Below are 18,511 nucleotides of genomic sequence, written 5' to 3' on the forward strand. Positions count from 1 at the left end.
ATAATCCACTATCAGAAAGATATAGGAACAAGATCAATCAGTTAAACGAACCCACCTAAACATTCAGGTGCTCGTTCATGCCACCAATAACAACACTGAAAGGGTAGCCAGGGTTGAAGATGTAGTTGGAGGCTGCAAACAATATTTCTCCACTATGAATCAAACTAGCCCTTTTGAAGTCTGAACCGCCCTCCGCCCCAAAATTGCCTCATGAGAAACTTGCTACACTAGTGGGTCCAGATCTCACTATTACATATCTTAAAAAACAAAACAAAAACTAGCAATTGCTTCATCTACCATGAAGGTAGAACACAGCAGCTGTTAGAAAACAACGAAACAGGCTGGGACAGGAAGTATACATTTTGAATCCAACTGAAACCACAAGGGAAACAGAAATTAACTGCCAAAATAATTTACCCAGTCAATATTTAAGCAGGTAAAATGCTATGAACACCATTACAACAAAAACTAGACTTAAAGAGAAAGTCATTTCTTTCAAACAATTTTACCATGTTTGGTAAATCAGCCATGTTTGGCTGGTTTTCCAGGACCCAAGCTATTTTTAAATCCTGTTGGTGGGGGCGGGGCGGGAGAAGACTTCTTGAACACGTGAATTAATATTAGTATGTGCTATAGGATTTCTTGAAGCTTCTAGAGACAGTGAATACCCAGAAACTGCAGCCCAACCTATTTAGTATACATATTCCTCCCAAATGCTCCCACTAACATCCCGGTTCCTCTCCCCAGGCTAGGATAAGGCTCTGCCTGCTACTTTATCCAGCCTCATCCCCTCCTCCCTTTATCTCCCTCTGTCCCAAGATTTACAGTGACACATTTTACCTTACAACATATAGGATATTTTAATTAGTATATAAATGACAACCATTTTTCTGCTGTCTTTGAAAACAACTTTGTGGCTGTTATATTATTTCTATCTCTGGTAACAAAGTTTCTGACAAAGAAGCATGCCACTGGAATGCAGCTTCTTCAATAATAGAGGTATCCCACAAAAAAATTCTAACAAAAAACGGACAACTTGTAGACCTTTCCTGTAAAGGGGTCTAACACTAGGGATCAACTTCAAGTGGATCTCACTGAAAAAACTATAGCATAGAAAGAAATTAAAGACAAAAAGAGAGAATAGCGAAGGAAGGAAAAGAGGAAAGTTGGAGGAAGCACCAAGTATGAACAGCTGCCTCCCACAACAGCAGCAGATGTCATTCAGTGGCACCTGTGTCACCTTTTATAATCAGATTTGACCTGTCTGACTGGTATTCCCCATGGCTATGATTATTCTACTTTCTCATCTTCCAAAACAACTTGGATGATGTCTTCCCTGTCTGGTACTCCAATAATTCCCTCACCCCTGCTTTCTCAACTTTGATGTGTTAATTTCCACATTTCTATTCTTTCAAATGCTGTTCTTTTAAAACATGATATTATACCTCACCTACATTCTTATCTATGGCCTTTCCTCACCCTTCTCCTACCTTTATCAAATGAACTATATTCAATACACCCTTTTCTTTTACTCAACAGAAGTGTCAAAAAGTCTTTAAAAATCTTTCCATTTTGTCATGAATCAAAAGAGAAAATACTGATTTTTTCTTCAATTTGAGTAATAAATTTCCAATATTATTGAATCTTAAACCCCTATATTTAAGACTATTTCTTATTTTTATAAAATGTAAGAAGATATTCTTAATTTATTCACTTGGATATGTCTTGTCAATCTATTTCAAAAAAATGACACTTCCCTTCTAACCAAAAAATTTCATCATCCTTTCTTGCCCAGAACATCACCTTCCTTCCCATACAGAGAATAGGTTTTCTTTCCTTTCATCTCTGCTCCATTTCTACAACTCAAGACTAATTTAGTCTCCTTGATGTTGAATTCCCTTTCTTAGTTTTACTGATGCTCCTTACCTCGTATCCTCATTTCTCACTCTTCTGAAACTGCCATCTTGCTCCCTGGTTTGTCACCACCCCACCATTTCAATGCCAGACACCCCAGCTCATTTACTCTAACAAATTAATTCAGCTGAGACAAAACTAATTTTCATCTACATGAGGGAAGATCTACAGCTATGCAGTTTAAAAATTGCCCAGTCATCGTCTTACACCACTGACAAAGGTAGGCAACAAAACTCTGCCTAAAGTCAAGGTCACAAAGAATACCTACTATACCCTCAACCACACTCATTCAGCAATAAGCAGCATCCTCCCCAAACTGTCCATAAAAACCCACGGTTCCATTTTCATCAAAGAAAAGAAAGTGAACATGATGCTTCCCTGAAGACATTCTCTAGTCTCCCCACAGCAGACTTGAAATGGAATGATTATCTGAAGAGGAAGAGGGAACTTTGGGCTGGTGCACGCCTTTGTTTATTACCTCTCCCCACCTCTGTCCCAGACAACTATTAGCCTTAAGACTTGCTTTATTTACTCAGGACAAATGTGCAAGACTGAGAAAAGATTGGCTCTCAGGAATCTTTAAGGGACTCTAGGTCCCGTGCCTGTTCAACTTTAGCTGGAAAATATAGGTTATTTAAACACTGTGTTCATTCTTATTCTTTTCTCCCTTCCTCAGAGAACTAAACTCATCTTGAGCTGTGTACCACTGACTCCACAACCTAAGGATAAGCCTTCCCTACCATGTTGATTTACAAAACATAAGATACAGTAACACAGAAGGCTCCCAAAGCCAAGACATCTTCTCATTAAAATTACCACCACTCTCTCAATCTGCTTTTCATCATACTTTTCTAGTACCACTGCCACCACCTTATTTCTGGCCCTAACTGCCCACCATTACACTTAAACAGATTCATCTTCCAACTTCATAGCTATGAACATGTAAACTCCCTTCTAAACAAATCATCTCAGATTCTCCATTGTCCAACCATTTTAACTACAAACTACAGATCATGATATTCAAGACCCTCTCAAAGACAAGCACCTTATCAATAGGCTTTCCCTGATCCCTTGTCTATATAAAAGAGCATATCCCTATCTTGCTTTATTTTTCTTCCTAGTACTTGTTACCACCTGATGAACATATTTATCTGTTCATATGTTTGATTGCATCCTTACACTATAATATACCTTTCCATGTTCACTCTTTTGTTCACCACTGTATCCTCAGTGCCTGGAATATAGTAAGCTCTCAATATATATTTGTGGAAAGAGTGGATGAACCCAGACATGTTGCACAGTATAGATAATTTGGAGTTAGAGGACCTACATTTGAGTTACAGAGCTTCCGCATACCAACTATATGATCCTCAACAATTTTAATTTCTTTGGGCTATACTTTCCTCATCTGTAAAAGGAAGGGGTCAAACAATAAGCTATAAAACTCTTAAGTTTTTCCAGCTGCACCACCCTATATTCTGTTTAACTAGACTGAATACCTTGCCCCATCCCCAACCTCCCTATCCACATATCTCTGCTCCTGTTTCCTTCCATTTGAATTCCCCTCTTCCCAATCCCTACCTGTCAGGATACTGTTTATCCTTAAGGTCCATTTTAAGTGCCAATTTCTCCTTGAAGCCTAATAAACTGTAAACTCTGTAAGAGGAGGGTGGAGTTCTTACTTTTCTATTCTCAGCAGTTGGTACAATGCCTCCCATACTGGTGATCAACAAAATGACTGATGAATCACGAGTCTATGAATGAGCAATGAACAAAGGAAGCTCTTCCTGATTCCCCCAGTTGCTCAGGTAATCTGCCTTTGGACTCCTCTAACACTTGGCATCTTTAATGATACTTACCTTATTTTATTCTGTGCTGTTATTAATTTATTTGCCTAATATATACTAAACTGCAAATTCTTTAAAATTAAGGACTGTCCTGATGGCTTCCATATCCCCCCTCTACAGCATCCCACAGATCTTTGCCAGTTTTTTTATTAAGTTTATCTGATATGTTCAACAATAAAGGGATAACAGAGACAAAAAAGACCTCGGTATACAGATATCATTCCAACTACCTTATAGTCATTGGGCACCCATGCTGTGTGGATCCTGTCCCTGTTGAACTCAGGCATTCAACCATAATTCAAAGGTCTCATCATTCTCTCCTCTCCACACTCTGCTTAATAAAACTACTACTACTTTCAGAAGTAGAATAGCCACCCTCATGTGTCACTTAGTACATACGTTCTCTTGCAATATACATATAGGGATCCACTCACACAGCAATACTTTCACTAAACAGCTAAAGTGACTTGTCTGCTCATTTCAGACTTCTAACCCATCCAAATCCCTCCTCCACAAGATATGAAACTACTTTTTAAAATATCTTCCCATAAGCCTGCCTTTCTTAGTTCTGCTCCTGAAAGACAAAGGATACCCATTTTAAGGTTTTCCTTCCCCTTTTCTAAGCAGTAGCAACTCCCCAATTAATCTCAGGCTCTAACAACCTTATTTTTCTCTGTCATCAAGACTTTGACCCTCATTTACCTCTCCCTCCACGCGCTTACTCTGCTTCTATGGAACTTTCTTGGCTGCACAACAGCTAGTCTTTCCATTCAACACACTCTCACCATCAGGTACTTGGTTCCAATGTGTCTGCATCTTCCCCTCCTAAAATGTGTATCAATCGCCCCCCACACCTCACCCCAGACATAATCACATACTCACACATACTCTGCACCCATGAGTCACTCTACCTCCGACATACAAGTTCCTTACACCACTCTTGGTGAATGCACACGACTCTCAGAATGGTATGTTCAGACTACACTGATTCTAACCCAGTTTCTTCCGGGGAACCCAATCCCGTCCATAGTACCTCCCTCTTTCCTCACTTCCTCATCCACTCCCCCTCTTTATGGCCCTACTCCCACCCCACCAACTGACTACAGATGACATTATTCCTCAGCACTTCCACCCCGAGAATGAAGAACAAACTCCAGTTTCCTGCAGTCTCCCCCTCTTCTGGTCCTCCCTCCCCGGCCACCCACACACCCCAGGTGTACAGACTTCCACCGCGTCTTCTCCTCACGCATCGCTCCAGCCAATCCCACGCCACACCACGTTTTCCCCGCCACCGGGATGAGACTCCTCCACACCCACCTCCACTCGGGGTCGCCGCCGCCTCCCCGGGCGCCTCCCCCACCCCTCGCCAGCGAGCCCGCGACCCCGGGCGCGCGCACACATATTCTCCCACTTCCCTAACCTCCGTCCTCGCACCGAGGTGAGCCGGCTTCGCTGGAACTCCGCCCGGCCCGCGGGGGCCAGGCACCCAGGTGTGTGCCCGCTCCGCCCCCTCCCGCGGCTCCCCTCGCAGCCCCCGCCTCCCTGCCAGGGAAGGAGAGGACACAGCAACTCCCCCGCCACCCCGGACATAGCACCTCTGGGTCTGCTGCTCCATGCCCCAACCGTCGGCCCGCTCCCCCCACGGACGGGGCCGACATCGGCACTCACCGGAGATACTGCGCGCTCTGCAGGCTCATCCTCCGCCGCCGCGTCTTCCCGCGAAGCCTCTGTGTGTGTCTCAGGCTCCTCGGAGCGGCCCCGCGGCCCCGCGGGTGCTGGCGGCCGCCGCCATCTTCCTCTCCTCCGGCTCCTCCTCGCTTGGCGGGGGGGTGGGGGTGAGTGAGGGCGAGGGGGAGGGAGCGGGGAAAGCTGCTCTCGCTGCTGCTCCGGCCCCTGGGGCGCAGGGACACTCCGACCCGGGAGGGGGAAGGGGGAGGGAAACGGGAAGGGGGCGGGGGGAAGAGGAGGGAGAAGCGGAGAAAGGAAGTAGGGTTCCTCTCGCGAGATTTCAACGGCGCCGGTCCCTCCCGTTGATTTCCGCCGCTCTGTAGCGCACCGTTTTGGGACCAACTAGCTGTGCGGCGCCTATGCGGCTGCTGAGCTGCCCGCTGGAGGCGCTTGACTGCTTGCGGCCAATCCACCCCTCTCCTCCCGCGCGAGGGGGCAACCCCAGCCTCACTGGGAACATCGAGCCCAAGTCAACTGGGAGTTACACTCAAAATCTTCCCCCGTCTTTCCACTCCACCCGATTTCTCTCTTCCTTTTTCCACTCCTCCACTCTTCCCTACCGGAAACGCCGCCCCTTCCTCCTACAGTTCCGCCCGCCAGTCTCTCGACTCTTGTCTTCCTTTGCGCCCTAGAGAATGACGCTGACCCCCTCCTCTTTTCTGCGGCCCCTCCCTCTGCACGCTGGGAGACTGTGGAGGGTATGGGGTGGAGCCCAGGGAGGAAGAGAAAGGAAACCAATCGGATTGGATAAGCAGCTGCCATGGCAACCGCAGGCTGTAGTTGTATTGTCATAGTAACCAGTGTGTGCGGACAGGGTGACCCTCCCTGCGCTAATGGATTCTCGAGAAAGTGCCCAAGGTTCCCCCTTGGCTTCCCTTCCATCCGAGGCCTCCCCCAGGTTGGGGATCCGGGTAGTTCTCCCGGGCGGTGAAGTTCATTTCCTCCTCCCTTTCCCCTTCCCGCAGCGATAGGGGAGACCCCGAGGCATTCACCGTGGGCTTTTCCACCCGCCTGCGGGCGGGAACCACCTTCATAGTTTCCTGTCAGGGCCGGGCGTGGAGAGGCCTGAAGGCTGGCAGGCGGCGGGCTGGAGCGGGGAGGGCGCGGCGGCGGCGCGAGGCGGCGAGGCGGGCGAGGGGTTTCCCCACAGCCGCCGCGGGCTCTGGGAGGCGGGATCCCGCCAGGACGGGGTCCCTGAGGGAGGAGAACGGCACACGACAGCCGCGATCCCTCTCCTGCCGACAGGGACAGCCGACTTTTCCCGGTGGGTCGACCCCTTACAGAAATCCCCCAAACCCCACCCCACACACACCCTCGGCGACCGAGCCTCCTCGGAGTTCCCCGCGTGGCCTTCTGGCGCCGCCTCCTGCCGCAGGGAGGCCAGAGTGAGAGTGGGAACACATCCTAGAAGGCTAACAAGTGGTCTCCCAGCATTTAGAGCCAGGACGTGGCAAGACGCTGTCGATTGCCATCCCTCTCAGAGACACCGCCCCACCCCACCCCCACCCCCTGGGGGTCCCGTTAGATTATCAAAAGCAGACCTCCAGGTTCCTCCCTCCTCTGCAAACTTCCTCCTTCTCTGATGGGTCTGCAGGGTTGTGGAATTTGTGTATCTTTTGTGTTGAAGAGGAAAGTGTTGGGTAAAACAGTATCAAGAAAAACAGATACTTGTGCGAAGTTCCCATGAAAGGCGTCTAGGAAAAGGATTTTCATTCTTAGAACAAATCTTTTTGAATGTCCAGTGTGTGTATTTTGTGTTCGGTTTGGGGCTAAAAAGCAGGAGTAAAGAATGGGGTCAATAATAATATGGAGTGTATGAGAAGTAGCTGGAGAAATCGTCATCCTAATGATTTGAAGGAATTATTTGACATTTTACAAATTATATTTTCGATTCGTATTAGGGAATCGTTTAAGCAGCTGTCACAAAATACTTCAGGATATGTAACGGTATAAAACAGCCCTCACTGGATAGTTAAAAATCAGGATTTTAATGGGCTATTTTGGTTCGGCTCCATTTGGGTACCTGGATTCCTGCTGTCTTCCATGCTAGGTGAACAGGCGCTTTCAACATCCTTCCCTGAAGTTGCAACAATTGAAAGACTGGACCGGTGTCTGTTTGGAGTATCATGTATAAATTTGGAGGAAATGAAAGTACAGGCTACTTTGAAATAAATTCTAAGGACAGCGTATCATTAAGGAAACAGAAACTGAACTATGCCCCTCCCGCTGCAAACGCCTACTGTGATGGCCGGGTGACGCGCGGTGGTTGCAGCTGTACAATGCTCCCTATCATCGCTGCACCAACGGTTCGCCCACTTGCGGGAAAGAGAGCCACCTAGTGAGAGATTGTTCTCATCCCTGGTGTAGGATCCTGCTTTTCCTTCAACCCTGAGAGCCCAAGGCTGGAGATTACTACTACATATTCCCTAAAATGCCCTACATTTCTTTCCTGAAATTTATTATTAGATTTTTAAAATGATTTTAGCCAGAATAAAAACTTTATGTTATGTAAAATAATTAGTCCCTTAATCATCATCATCATAACACCTTTTATGTCTGTGGCTTATATCTCCAGTATAAACAGTATATGAGCATATATTATGACACTCCTGATAAGCAGTCTGGGAAAATATTACTATCTTCTCATTTTGGAAATAAGGAACCTGGGATCAGAATGATGAATCCTTTTGTTGTGTTGTTTAATCAATAAACATTTACTGAGCACTTATTATATTTCAGGCACTGTCATAGTGAAAGAGACATAGTCCCTGTCTTGGAGGAACCAAGCTTCTGGAAGAGATACCAGAGTAGAGAAATGATTAGGATGCAATATTATGGGTGCAATAATTAAGGTAAGAACAAAGTACTTTAGGTACACAGATGAGGGTGAGAAATATAAATAATCTTTGTATTTTATAGCAGCTTTCCTAAGAATTTTATAAGATTCTTCAATAGCTTTACAATGTCCCTATAAACTAGATAGAACTAGTAACATTTACAGTTTAAAGGTTATAAGAGATTGATGCCCTTATGTGAAAATAACTTTCAAAAATCAATAGGACTCAGAAAAATTATGACCCAGAATTTACATATTGCTTAATGTACATTTTCGAAATCTCATCTCTTTCTACGGCCCCCCTCATCAACAGATTTTTAGAATACAAGCGTCTTTCTGCAATAGATTTTATTCACTTTTTCCCTGGTAGATATAGATTATCTAAACCGAAAGAAATTAGAGAGGTAAAGCTGTCTCACTTTGTTTAATCCTACCTGATTGTAAGTTGTTCAGTTTGTGCCTAACTGATTTTAGGGAAAGATCATAAGCTAGCAGACCCGAGTGTGCCTCCCAACTCTGCCATCTCAGTCTCTGAACTTCAGTTTCTTCCTTGAGCAAAATGGAAACCTTACCTACTACAGGCTTCCTGTGAACTTTAATGATGGTATATATGACTGAGTATGTGAGCGCCTGACATACAACACTGGCTCTTGATAAATGTTAATTTTCTTTTTGCCCTCTTGCTCTTTTATATCAAGCTAAAATGAATGATTTAGAACTACTGCAGCATAAAGTTATTTTTTTAAATAATAATTTATCTAGTCTTTATCTATAATACTCATAGGTCTCACCACATACCCACGTCTATTCTCATTCAGTGCTAGAAGATAGATTTCTTCATCCATGACTCAGATTACAGAAAAGAATACAATATCAGGACATTAGGAGTCAGATTCTAGAGGGTTGAAACTTTTTAAAAACCTTATGTCACTAAAAACAACCTAATATAACTACATTTCTGCCCAAGTAAACCAAGTGGCTGGGTTTCAATCAGACACCAGGTATTTGCTGAGAAGCTACTCTGAACATTGCTATCAAATTTACCCAGAGCTTTGGTAACCTGACGATTGATACATAGCAAGCCTCCTCCCTTTTTATAATAATAGACATCTTACCTGTTTCATGGAATCTTAACAAGCACTAATTTATTTTCATATTTAGCCTACATATTCTGAATGTTTCCAAATCATGTGCACAATTAGGTACTTAATAGATGTGTTTTTGTTTTGATGAGAAGGATTTATCAATTGCAGTCCTTAAGTACACAATGTGTGTGAAGCTGGCCCATGCTCTCTTTAGTACCACACCTCAGGCCATGGAGCTAAGTGATTCAATCAAGTGAGTGATTCATTCTCTTCAAATATCGAGTCAGATACAAATGGACGGTTCATCTCAGGTCTCCTGTTGCTCAAGATTTCATAGACCAAAGGTCAGCAGCCTTTATCAAACAGTTCGCCAAGTGTATATTTATTTATTCACTCCTAAGAGGGAGTCACTGAGCCTGAAGAACGGTCAGCAAGCACTGCAGTCCAAGACCCCAGAGAAGCAACTTTTGGTCTGGGAGACAGTGAGGTGATAGAGAATGGTGGTCAGAACTCTCTCTCCTTCTCCATTTTCTTAATATTTACTAAGGGAAACCTTATTAATCTTCAAGAATTTCTCCCAACTCCCAATAAGAAAACACTTCTGGGAAAGATCCGCACCTTAAAATCTTATCTTCTAATTTAATGGACACAGACCATCTGGAGAAGACAAGAAGAAATGCTCATAGGGTAGACCGACGAATATTAAAAAAGAATATTGTGGGGCCGGCCCCGTGGCGTAGCGGTTAAGTGCGCGCGCTCCGCTGCTGGCGGCGCGGGTTCAGATGTCGGCGGCACACCAACGCACCGCTTGTCAGGCCATGCTGTGGTGGCATCCCACATAAAGTGGAGGAAGATGGGCACGGATGGTAGCTCAGGGTCGGTCTTCCTTGGCAAAGGGAGGAGGATTGGCAGGGATGTTAGCTCAGGGCTGATCTTCCTCGCAAAAAAAAAAAAAAAAGAATATTGAAACCTTAGCCTCTTATACTCTATATTGTCCAAGAGCCTTAGTGTTCATGGATCTCTTTACTACTCCAAGCACAGTACTACTGAAGCCACCTTGGGGTCCCTTGTCTAAAATCAACATATTTCATGTCAAAATCTGTTGTATTACCCAGAGGCTGCCATTTTTTTCCTAAAACATCCAACTAAAAGAAAAAAATCTTTTAATATTTTGTACTCTCCACTTTCCTAATTTCTGTAGGGTAGACTACTATTTTTAAGCATAGAGAATGTGATACTCATATTCATTGTCATAAATCTGCTCTTCAAAAGCATGGGAAACCACGTGTGCACATACATGCACACCTTCCTCCTTTCTCTGCCTTTATTATTTTACCACCTCCATTTGCAACCAAGTTAAAACGTGATATAGATGAAAAGCAAAGAAACTCAGGATGTACGTTTGTCCCTTGAAGGCATACTAAGGATATGTACCCAAGTACTGTTCTGCTTTGCTTAACTATCCTAGGGTCTTTTTTATTCTCAGAAAAATTCTGCCTATCAGAAACCAAGATAATTTGTCCTATATTTATAAAAATCACTAATATCATTGGATTATGAGATACAAGAGCACATTCCAGAACAAATTAAATAGTAGATTAATATATTCTTATATTCCACATTTTGACCATATTAAGCTTTTCTAAAATTTTTATTTCCTGGCTTAAATTCTCCGTTGGCTTTCCATCGCTCTTAGAAGAAAGTCCCCAGTCCTTAGGATGACCTATGTGATCTGGTCCTTGCCTGCCTCTTCTCTAACATTTCCTGGCATCACCCCTCTAGCCACAGTGACCTTCTCTTAGGTCCTTGAATAGGCAGTGTGCTTTTCTCCTCAGAGCCTTTAGACAAGCTGCTCTTTTATCTAGATAATTTTTCTCCCTAGACTGCTCTTCTCCCTTTCTTACGCTTCAAGCAAAAACTTGAACTTTTTGGAAAAATCTTCTCCACCCCCATCCCAATCAGGCTAGGTTAGCTATACCTATTACATATTCCCATAGCACCCTGACCTCTCCTTCCTGGCATTTGTCATATTTGTAATTCTTTGTTCAATGTCTGTTGTCTCCAGTTGGCAGTAAGCCCTGTAAGGGCAGGCATGTGCCTGTTTTGCTCACTCCTGTCTTATCACTCCCCCAGCAAGGTGCTTGATACAAGGGGTACTCGATAAATGTTTGTTGAATCAATTAATCTTAGGGAAAAAAATAGAAATTTGGACCATAACTTTCATATAAATGCTTAAAATTCCTGACCACATTACTACAGAACATGGAAGTAATCCCTAAGCAATAAGAAAAGAACTTTAGTGGACCTTCAACCTATTTCATGGGCCTTCAACCTATCTGGGGAATTGAAATCTGCTATTATATTTAACAAGATGAAAGTTTTAATTAAATGAAATTTACTTAGGCAATGAGTGAAGAACACACTTATAAGATTATGGATAACTCATCAATTATCCCACAAGAGTCTCATACTTCAATGTAGGAAAAAAAGTCTTCATGTCCAAATCATTTTTATTTAACTTTTATGTTTTCTAACTTGGGACTAGGGGAAGCAATTAACCCTTTTATTATGTGGCAGAAGAAGAACACACTGCTGGGGGAGGATAGCAAGAGAGAAGAGAGGCTATCAGCTAATTGGAAAATAGGATGGAAAACTTAGATTTAAAAATTCAGAAAGAAAATTGGATCAGAGTGTAGAATGGAAAGCTCAGTGATTTTTGTATTTCTCACCAAAAAAGTGTTTATAAATTCTAGTTTTATTATTTTTTTCCTCCTCTAATGAGATGGGGCTAAATAAATTGAATGTAAGTTTCTTAAGGAAAGGGCCATATGCCATTTCACAGTAAATGAGATATTCAAATTATGTTTATGGAGGCAGGTTCTCCAAGTTCAATTAGATAACATATGTAACATACCAAGGCTCCGGGCACTTAGTAGGCACTCAACAGGTGGTGCTGCCTTATTATGCATATAGGGTGAATCAGAGCTTCACACAATCAACTTCACAGTCTAATCAATGTAGCTTAAACTTGTTGTAAAAAAACAAACACAAAATGTTGTAGAATTGCATTTGTAGAGAGAGAGGTACACAGCACACTGCCTGAAAACCATATGACCGGTTGTATCATATGACCAAGTATAAATTGGCAAGAGAGAAAACAGCTTTCGTCCACTTACAGAGGATGTCTCAGTTCATTAGCAGTTTGGTGTTTGAATGAGATGAGATCCAAGATCTGTCAAAGCTGAAGAGGATAAGGAGGCTCATAAGAAGCAAAGCCAGCTGCTTTTGCTTTCCCCTGCCCTCTTTCAAGTTAACTTCTCTGGAAGGCTCTCTGGCTCGCTCTCTCTTACTCTCTTGCTCTCTCTCAACCATTGGCTATAAGCTTTCTGTTATGGTACCCTAAGTGATCCAGTCCTTTGTACAAGAGGACATGCATGGTTATTAGCTGTAGAAAGAAGTTGAAATTAATTTTCTATAAGTATTTGTGGGATAGCCAAATTTTAGCATTAAAGCACAGTAGGAATCTTAGGTAGAGTTAAGAGTTTAGGATCTATAGGGAATGTGCAACTAATGATCAGTTCCTATCTCTCTCTGCTCTTTCAAGACGAATATAAATCTAAATCAATACTTTACTTCTGGCAACCTTAATCTGGATATATCCTGATACTAAGGACAAAGCTTGATGAATTATGAATCCTCTAGAATTTTAGTATTTAGTTATTTATTCATTCAGTCAGTCAGTCGTCAAAAATAAATTGAGAATTTTCTATGTATTGGGTCATTTGCTAGACACTGGGGTGCAAGTGGTGAACCATACAGTCTTGCTCTCAGAGTTTAAAATTTAGAGGAGAATTATGTAAAGGAGCAGTTATATTATAGGGTGATACATCTGTGGTAGAGATCTTTGGAACCATTCCACCTTGAGATCACGTGCAGACATGCAGATAATGCACTTAAGTGTCCCAGACAACTATAAAGTCCTTCAGAATAAGATTTTGCAGAGTTTACTTTTTCAAATTCTATTCCCCAGAGGGAAAAGGAATATATACAGTTCAACTGGCCAGAAAAGTGATGGAAAACCATGGCTAAAAGTATTCTAGACTAAAATATGCCTGAAAGATACAAAACTATATATATAAAGTGTATCTATGAAATAGAATTGCATAGAAAATGGTCAGAAATACAATAAAACATTAATAGCAGTTATTTCTGTGAGGAGAACTATTTATGGGCAGCTTTTATTTCTTATATTTTTCAGTATCTCCCACTAACCAAACAGTAAAATAGATTTTATTGTTGTTGTTGTTAGGAGTTTCATTGTTTGTCATTGTTTTTAAAGAATATCTGACCCATCTGCCACAGTACAGGAGCCTGAAAGTAACATTGGAAATTGAAAAGGAAATAGATTAAAGATCAGTGTAATAGCTTTTCACATCCTGATGATTGAAAAAATATCTTATTATAGGCAATTCCTAAGGCATTTCCTAAGGCTCAGTCTAGTGCAATATCAAGTACTGATACTTCTGTACAAACAAAAACTGATGAGGGTGATCATCTTTGAATACGTCATTACTGACCCTCTTTGGTAATTTTGGATCTACTGGGAACCATCACAGCCTAAGGAAGATAAAATGCCCTAGATGAGATTCACAGAATCATTTTAAGTAATAAAAGTCTAAAATTTAACCTTTAATTAACCTTTTGGCCTTCTCTTACCTTTATAATTCTCTTCTCCTCTTCCCTCGACTTTAGGTCACACCCCTGACCCCTCCCAATGATATAAGAATTTCCTCATTTCTCTGGAATGTGACCAGTCAGGAACCTCAACATTTGCTTTTTTTTTTTTTTTTTTCCTATTTATGGGTGAAGAAGAAAAAGAGAGGCAGGAAAACTGAACTGAGAAAGAAGCAAGAATAGGGAAAGAGAAAAAGAAAAAAGAAAACCATGAAGTCTGAAGGAAAAGAAAGAAGAGATGGATGAGCAAAGAAGCACGCTGCCTGGTGGCAGTAATAGTTGTTAGACACCTATCTGTTAGAATCTACTCTCCATGAGAGAGATTAAGAAGAGACAAGATCCCCTGTCTATCTTAAAAACAACAAAGGAACTTGACAACCTCTGAAATATACTTCCAGACTCAGCAATCTCTCTCTTCTGAATGGGACATCCATGGGTCTTTCTGCCTATAATCTGTGACAGTTGGAGATGATTTCATTTAACGACCCTGTTCAAGGAGGCTGGTATACACCATGAGAAACTTTGTATTGCCATTTTGAAGACTCATATTCTCCAAAACAAAATGTGTCATTTGAATTTGGCCTGTAGGTACAAAATGGAATGTCTCCCTACTCTGGTAAGAGTGAAAACATCATTTAGGGCCAGCCCCGTGGCTTAGCGGTTAAGTGCTCGTGCTCCGCTGCTGGCGGCCCAGGTTCGGATCCCGGGCGTGCACCGACACACCGCTTCTCTGGCCGTGCTGAGGCTGCGTCCCACATACAGCAACTAGAAGGATGTGCAACTATGACATACAACTATCTACTGGGGCTTTGGGGGAAAAAGTAGATAAATAAATAAAATTAAAAAAAAATCATTTAAAACAAAACGGTACAAGATAGTGCAGTCCAGACAGTTGTTAAACTACTATATACTCTGCAGAAAGTCCTCTTTTACCCCTCAAGTGATCTTGAGATCACCAGGAGCCTTCTAACTAAATCTAACAATCTCTCTTAATCTTGTAAGTTTTTATTCTTTCAAACTTTCTGTTCCATTGGGCGATACTAATCATGTTTTCTTTACCGAAACTATTTTTACCTTGAATCCAATGACATTTTAATTTTTTTTATTCTACTACCTTAACCTCATCTTTAATTCATTATACTGCTATGGCTCTAGGGATATTTCATAAATGCTTGGCTATAAAAATTCCCTAAGTGGAAATATAATGGCAGGACTTGGTCACTTATTGGATGTGAAGGAAGGAGAGGAAGAAATCAAGGAGACTCTCAGGTTTCTGCCTGGGAAACTGGATGAAAATATAAAACATAAGAGAAGAAATAGTTTGGAGAGAGGTGTGGATGTGTAGGTAATGAATTTGTTTTGGACAGGTTGAACTGCAGTTGTCTGGGATTAAGAGATCTTGTGGATCTAGAGAACTCGAGAGAAATCTGACCAGAGTTGTAGATTCTGGAGACATCAGCATGTAGATGGTAATTAAAGATACTTGAGTGGTTTCAGAAAGCTTGCCTATGAAATGAGAGAGCTAGGAGAGATTCTGTCCCATAAAGAGGTGAGAAACTTAAGCAGGAAAGAATCCAGGATAGAAAAATAACAGATGAGAGGCTAAGTAGATAGGAATGTGACTTCTGAGGAAATTGGAGAAGATAGATTTTCAGGACACGAGTGCAGAGAGGGAAATCTCTTTCTGGTGGAATAATACTGAGATTGTAATTGTGGAGTTTTCCTCCCCGCCTCGCATGTTTTCTTTTATCCCTTGCCCTTTTGGATTTCAAAACTTAAGGTTACAAAGTTGCGTAGACTCTGAAGAATTCAGGACAAAGACTGATGGTTTAAGAGTAAGGCTTTCAGCACCAGAATATATAAAAAATTCCTCTAATTGGTGTGTATAGAATATCAGAGAGGAGAGCAAGAAACAAGCAGACTTGGTACTCTACCTCCCACCCCAAGCCAGGAGCCCTGAGGAGATTTCTGGAGATTCTAAATAGGTTTCTGGCATTGAGAAGAGAAGAAACCACAATCCCCATTACTGAGTAAAGCCAAAGAAGGTGGCAAGTCCACAGAGTTCCTCACATCCAGATGGCACAGGAAAATAGGCAAAACGGTATTGTGAGCTCACGCTTTGAATTTCTACATCTTCTCCAAGAACTTCAATCATAAAAAGATTTTTTTTTTTAAATTGCAAGACGTCTCTGGGTTCATTAAAAAGATAGTCATCTCTGGGCATCTGAAATGATACAGCAACGCAACTCTTAGTGGGTTTAGTGGGGCTAGCGCTGTGGCCCTGATGGTCTTCTGTGTCTGGAAGCAGGTGAAGTTGGCTTTGAGTTTGACTCCTTCAGAGTCATGGAGATCAACAGCACCCTATACAGGGTATGGCAGCTTAGTCAGGCTCATTGTGAAACTGGGATTTGGGAAAAGCTATGACTTCACCCTGAGCTAGAGTTTAAAAAACAAAACAGACAAACAAAACCCCCTGCTCATCTGTGGTAGTAGAAGGAAGCAGAGAAATCAGTGTATACAAGACTTGTGCCAATCTGCTTTCTGGCTCCATAGACAGATCTGCTATCTTCCCCAATATCCCTGAGGGACAGAGTCCTGAGACACCTAGTTCTGGACTCGGGATCTACGTGGAGGCTACCCTAAGACAGGATTGGGGTGGAGTAGGTAGAAAGATAAAGCTACCGCTTAAGATGAGCTACAAATTGTAATTTGCACACAAGGCAAATTAACACTAAAAATATTAGCCAACCTCTCAACTTAGTTTTTGTTTAATTGATCTGTGAGTTTCTAATAAAGATATATGAAAAATTCCCAATATAGTTGTTGATCTACTTACTTTTTTCTTGTAATTCGATTACTTTTTGTTTTATTTCATAGTTATGTGGTTAGCTGGATAGAACTTCTTGGCAAGTTTTAATTTTTATTTTTTAATGTGTAAGTTTTTGTCGTTATGTGATATCTCTGTCCTTGTTAATACTTATTTGCTTTAAATTGTTTTATCTGATACTAATATTCTACTCCAACTGTCTTTTGGTTAGCATTTGCTTGCTATAACTTTCCTTTCTTTATTTTCAACCTTTCTGTGTTATTTCATTACCGCACATCTTTTGTAAATAGCATGCAACTAGGTTTTTGTTTTGTAATCCTGACAGTCTCTGTTTTTTAACTGGAAAGTTCAAGTTATATGAGTATGACCTACTTGAAATGATCTCTACCATTTCTAACACGTACTTTTGATTTTCTGTATACAATACTTTCTCCTTATTTATTTATTTATTTATTTATTTATTTATTTATTGGTTTGTTTGCCTTTCCTACCTTTGTTGGGTTGATAACTTTTTTTAATTCCTTTTCTTTTACCTCTGCTGGTTTGGAAACTATAGATTATATTTTGTCTATGCTATAAGCAGCCACTTAATTTTTACTTGATTAAAAAATTAAGTAAAAAGGTTAAATTTTTACTTAATTTTTAAATGCATTTTAAATAAATAAATAAATGCATTTATTTCTCTAACAATTTATAGTTTTTTAAATACAACTATCCTTCTGCCCCAGGACTGCTAAGACTGTGTTTTAGCTACCAAATGGATGGTTATTGCTATCTAGAATTTTAGTTCCATATTTATTAGAACCTATCATAAAACAGTTACTGTAGAATCAGTGTATAATTAGATTTATCAATCTAATTTATTAATTTTTGTTTTTACTATTTTTTTATTTAATACCACACTTCCATTGTGAATTCACTTTTGTTTTTGCTGCAATACATCCTTTAGTAATTCACTCAATAGAAATTTGTGGTTGGTAAACTTAGTTTTGAAAGAAAAGTTCTGTATTTTGTCATTACTCTTGAATTATAGCTTATTAGATAGGTATAGAAATCTATGTTGAGGGGCAAGCCCTGTGGCATAGTGGTTAAGTTCCACGTGCTCCACTTTGGTGGCCCGGGTTCACAGGTTCAGATCCTGGGTGCGGACCTATACCACTTGTCAGCCATGCTATGGCGGCAACCCACATACAAAGTAGAGGAGGACTGGCACAGATGTTAGCTCAGGGCAAATCTTCCTCAGGGCAAATCTTCCTCAGCAAAAAAAAAACAAAAGGAAGAAAGAAATCTAGGCCAGCCCAGTGGTGTAGTGATTAAGTTCACATGCTCTACTTCAGCGGCCCAGGGTTCGCTGGTTCAGATCCTGGGCATGGACATACAGCTTATCAAGCCATGCTGTGGCAGGCATCCCACATATAAAGTAGAGAAAGATGGGCATGGATGTTGGCCCAGGGCCACTCTTCCTCAGCAAAAAGAGGAGGATTGGCAATAGATGTTAGCTCAGGGCTAATTTTCCTCACCAAAAAAAAAAAAAAAAAAA

At 41.5% G+C, this 18,511-nt stretch overlaps 1 protein-coding gene and 1 long non-coding RNA gene across 6 annotated transcripts in view; one reads left to right on the forward strand and one right to left on the reverse strand.

Moving 5' to 3' along the window:
• SMG7 (SMG7 nonsense mediated mRNA decay factor) overlaps positions 1 to 5,497 on the reverse strand; it is an 81,616-nt gene extending 76,119 nt beyond the window's left edge. For 4 of the 5 annotated variants that reach the window (XM_058539902.1, XM_058539899.1, XM_058539900.1 and 1 more), the window contains exon 1: positions 5,430 to 5,493. Coding sequence is in view for 1 of the 5 variants with exons in the window: in XM_058539898.1 (XP_058395881.1) it covers positions 5,430 to 5,458 (29 nt within the window). In the remaining 4 variants the exon portion in view is untranslated. Of the gene's footprint in view, positions 1 to 5,429 lie in introns of all 5 variants that reach the window. The other variant, XM_058539898.1, reaches the window with a different exon arrangement.
• Positions 5,498 to 5,532: 35 nt separating this feature from the next.
• On the forward strand, positions 5,533 to 17,578 carry LOC131404821 (uncharacterized). The gene is made up of 3 exons (XR_009219856.1): positions 5,533 to 5,596; positions 8,229 to 8,341; positions 14,163 to 17,578. It is a non-coding gene; the product is annotated as an uncharacterized LOC131404821 (long non-coding RNA).
• The last annotated feature ends 933 nt before the right edge of the window (positions 17,579 to 18,511 follow it).

The sequence above is a fragment of the Diceros bicornis genome, chromosome 4 (genome assembly GCF_020826845.1).
Source record: "Diceros bicornis minor isolate mBicDic1 chromosome 4, mDicBic1.mat.cur, whole genome shotgun sequence".
Taxonomy (NCBI): Eukaryota; Metazoa; Chordata; class Mammalia; order Perissodactyla; family Rhinocerotidae; genus Diceros; species Diceros bicornis.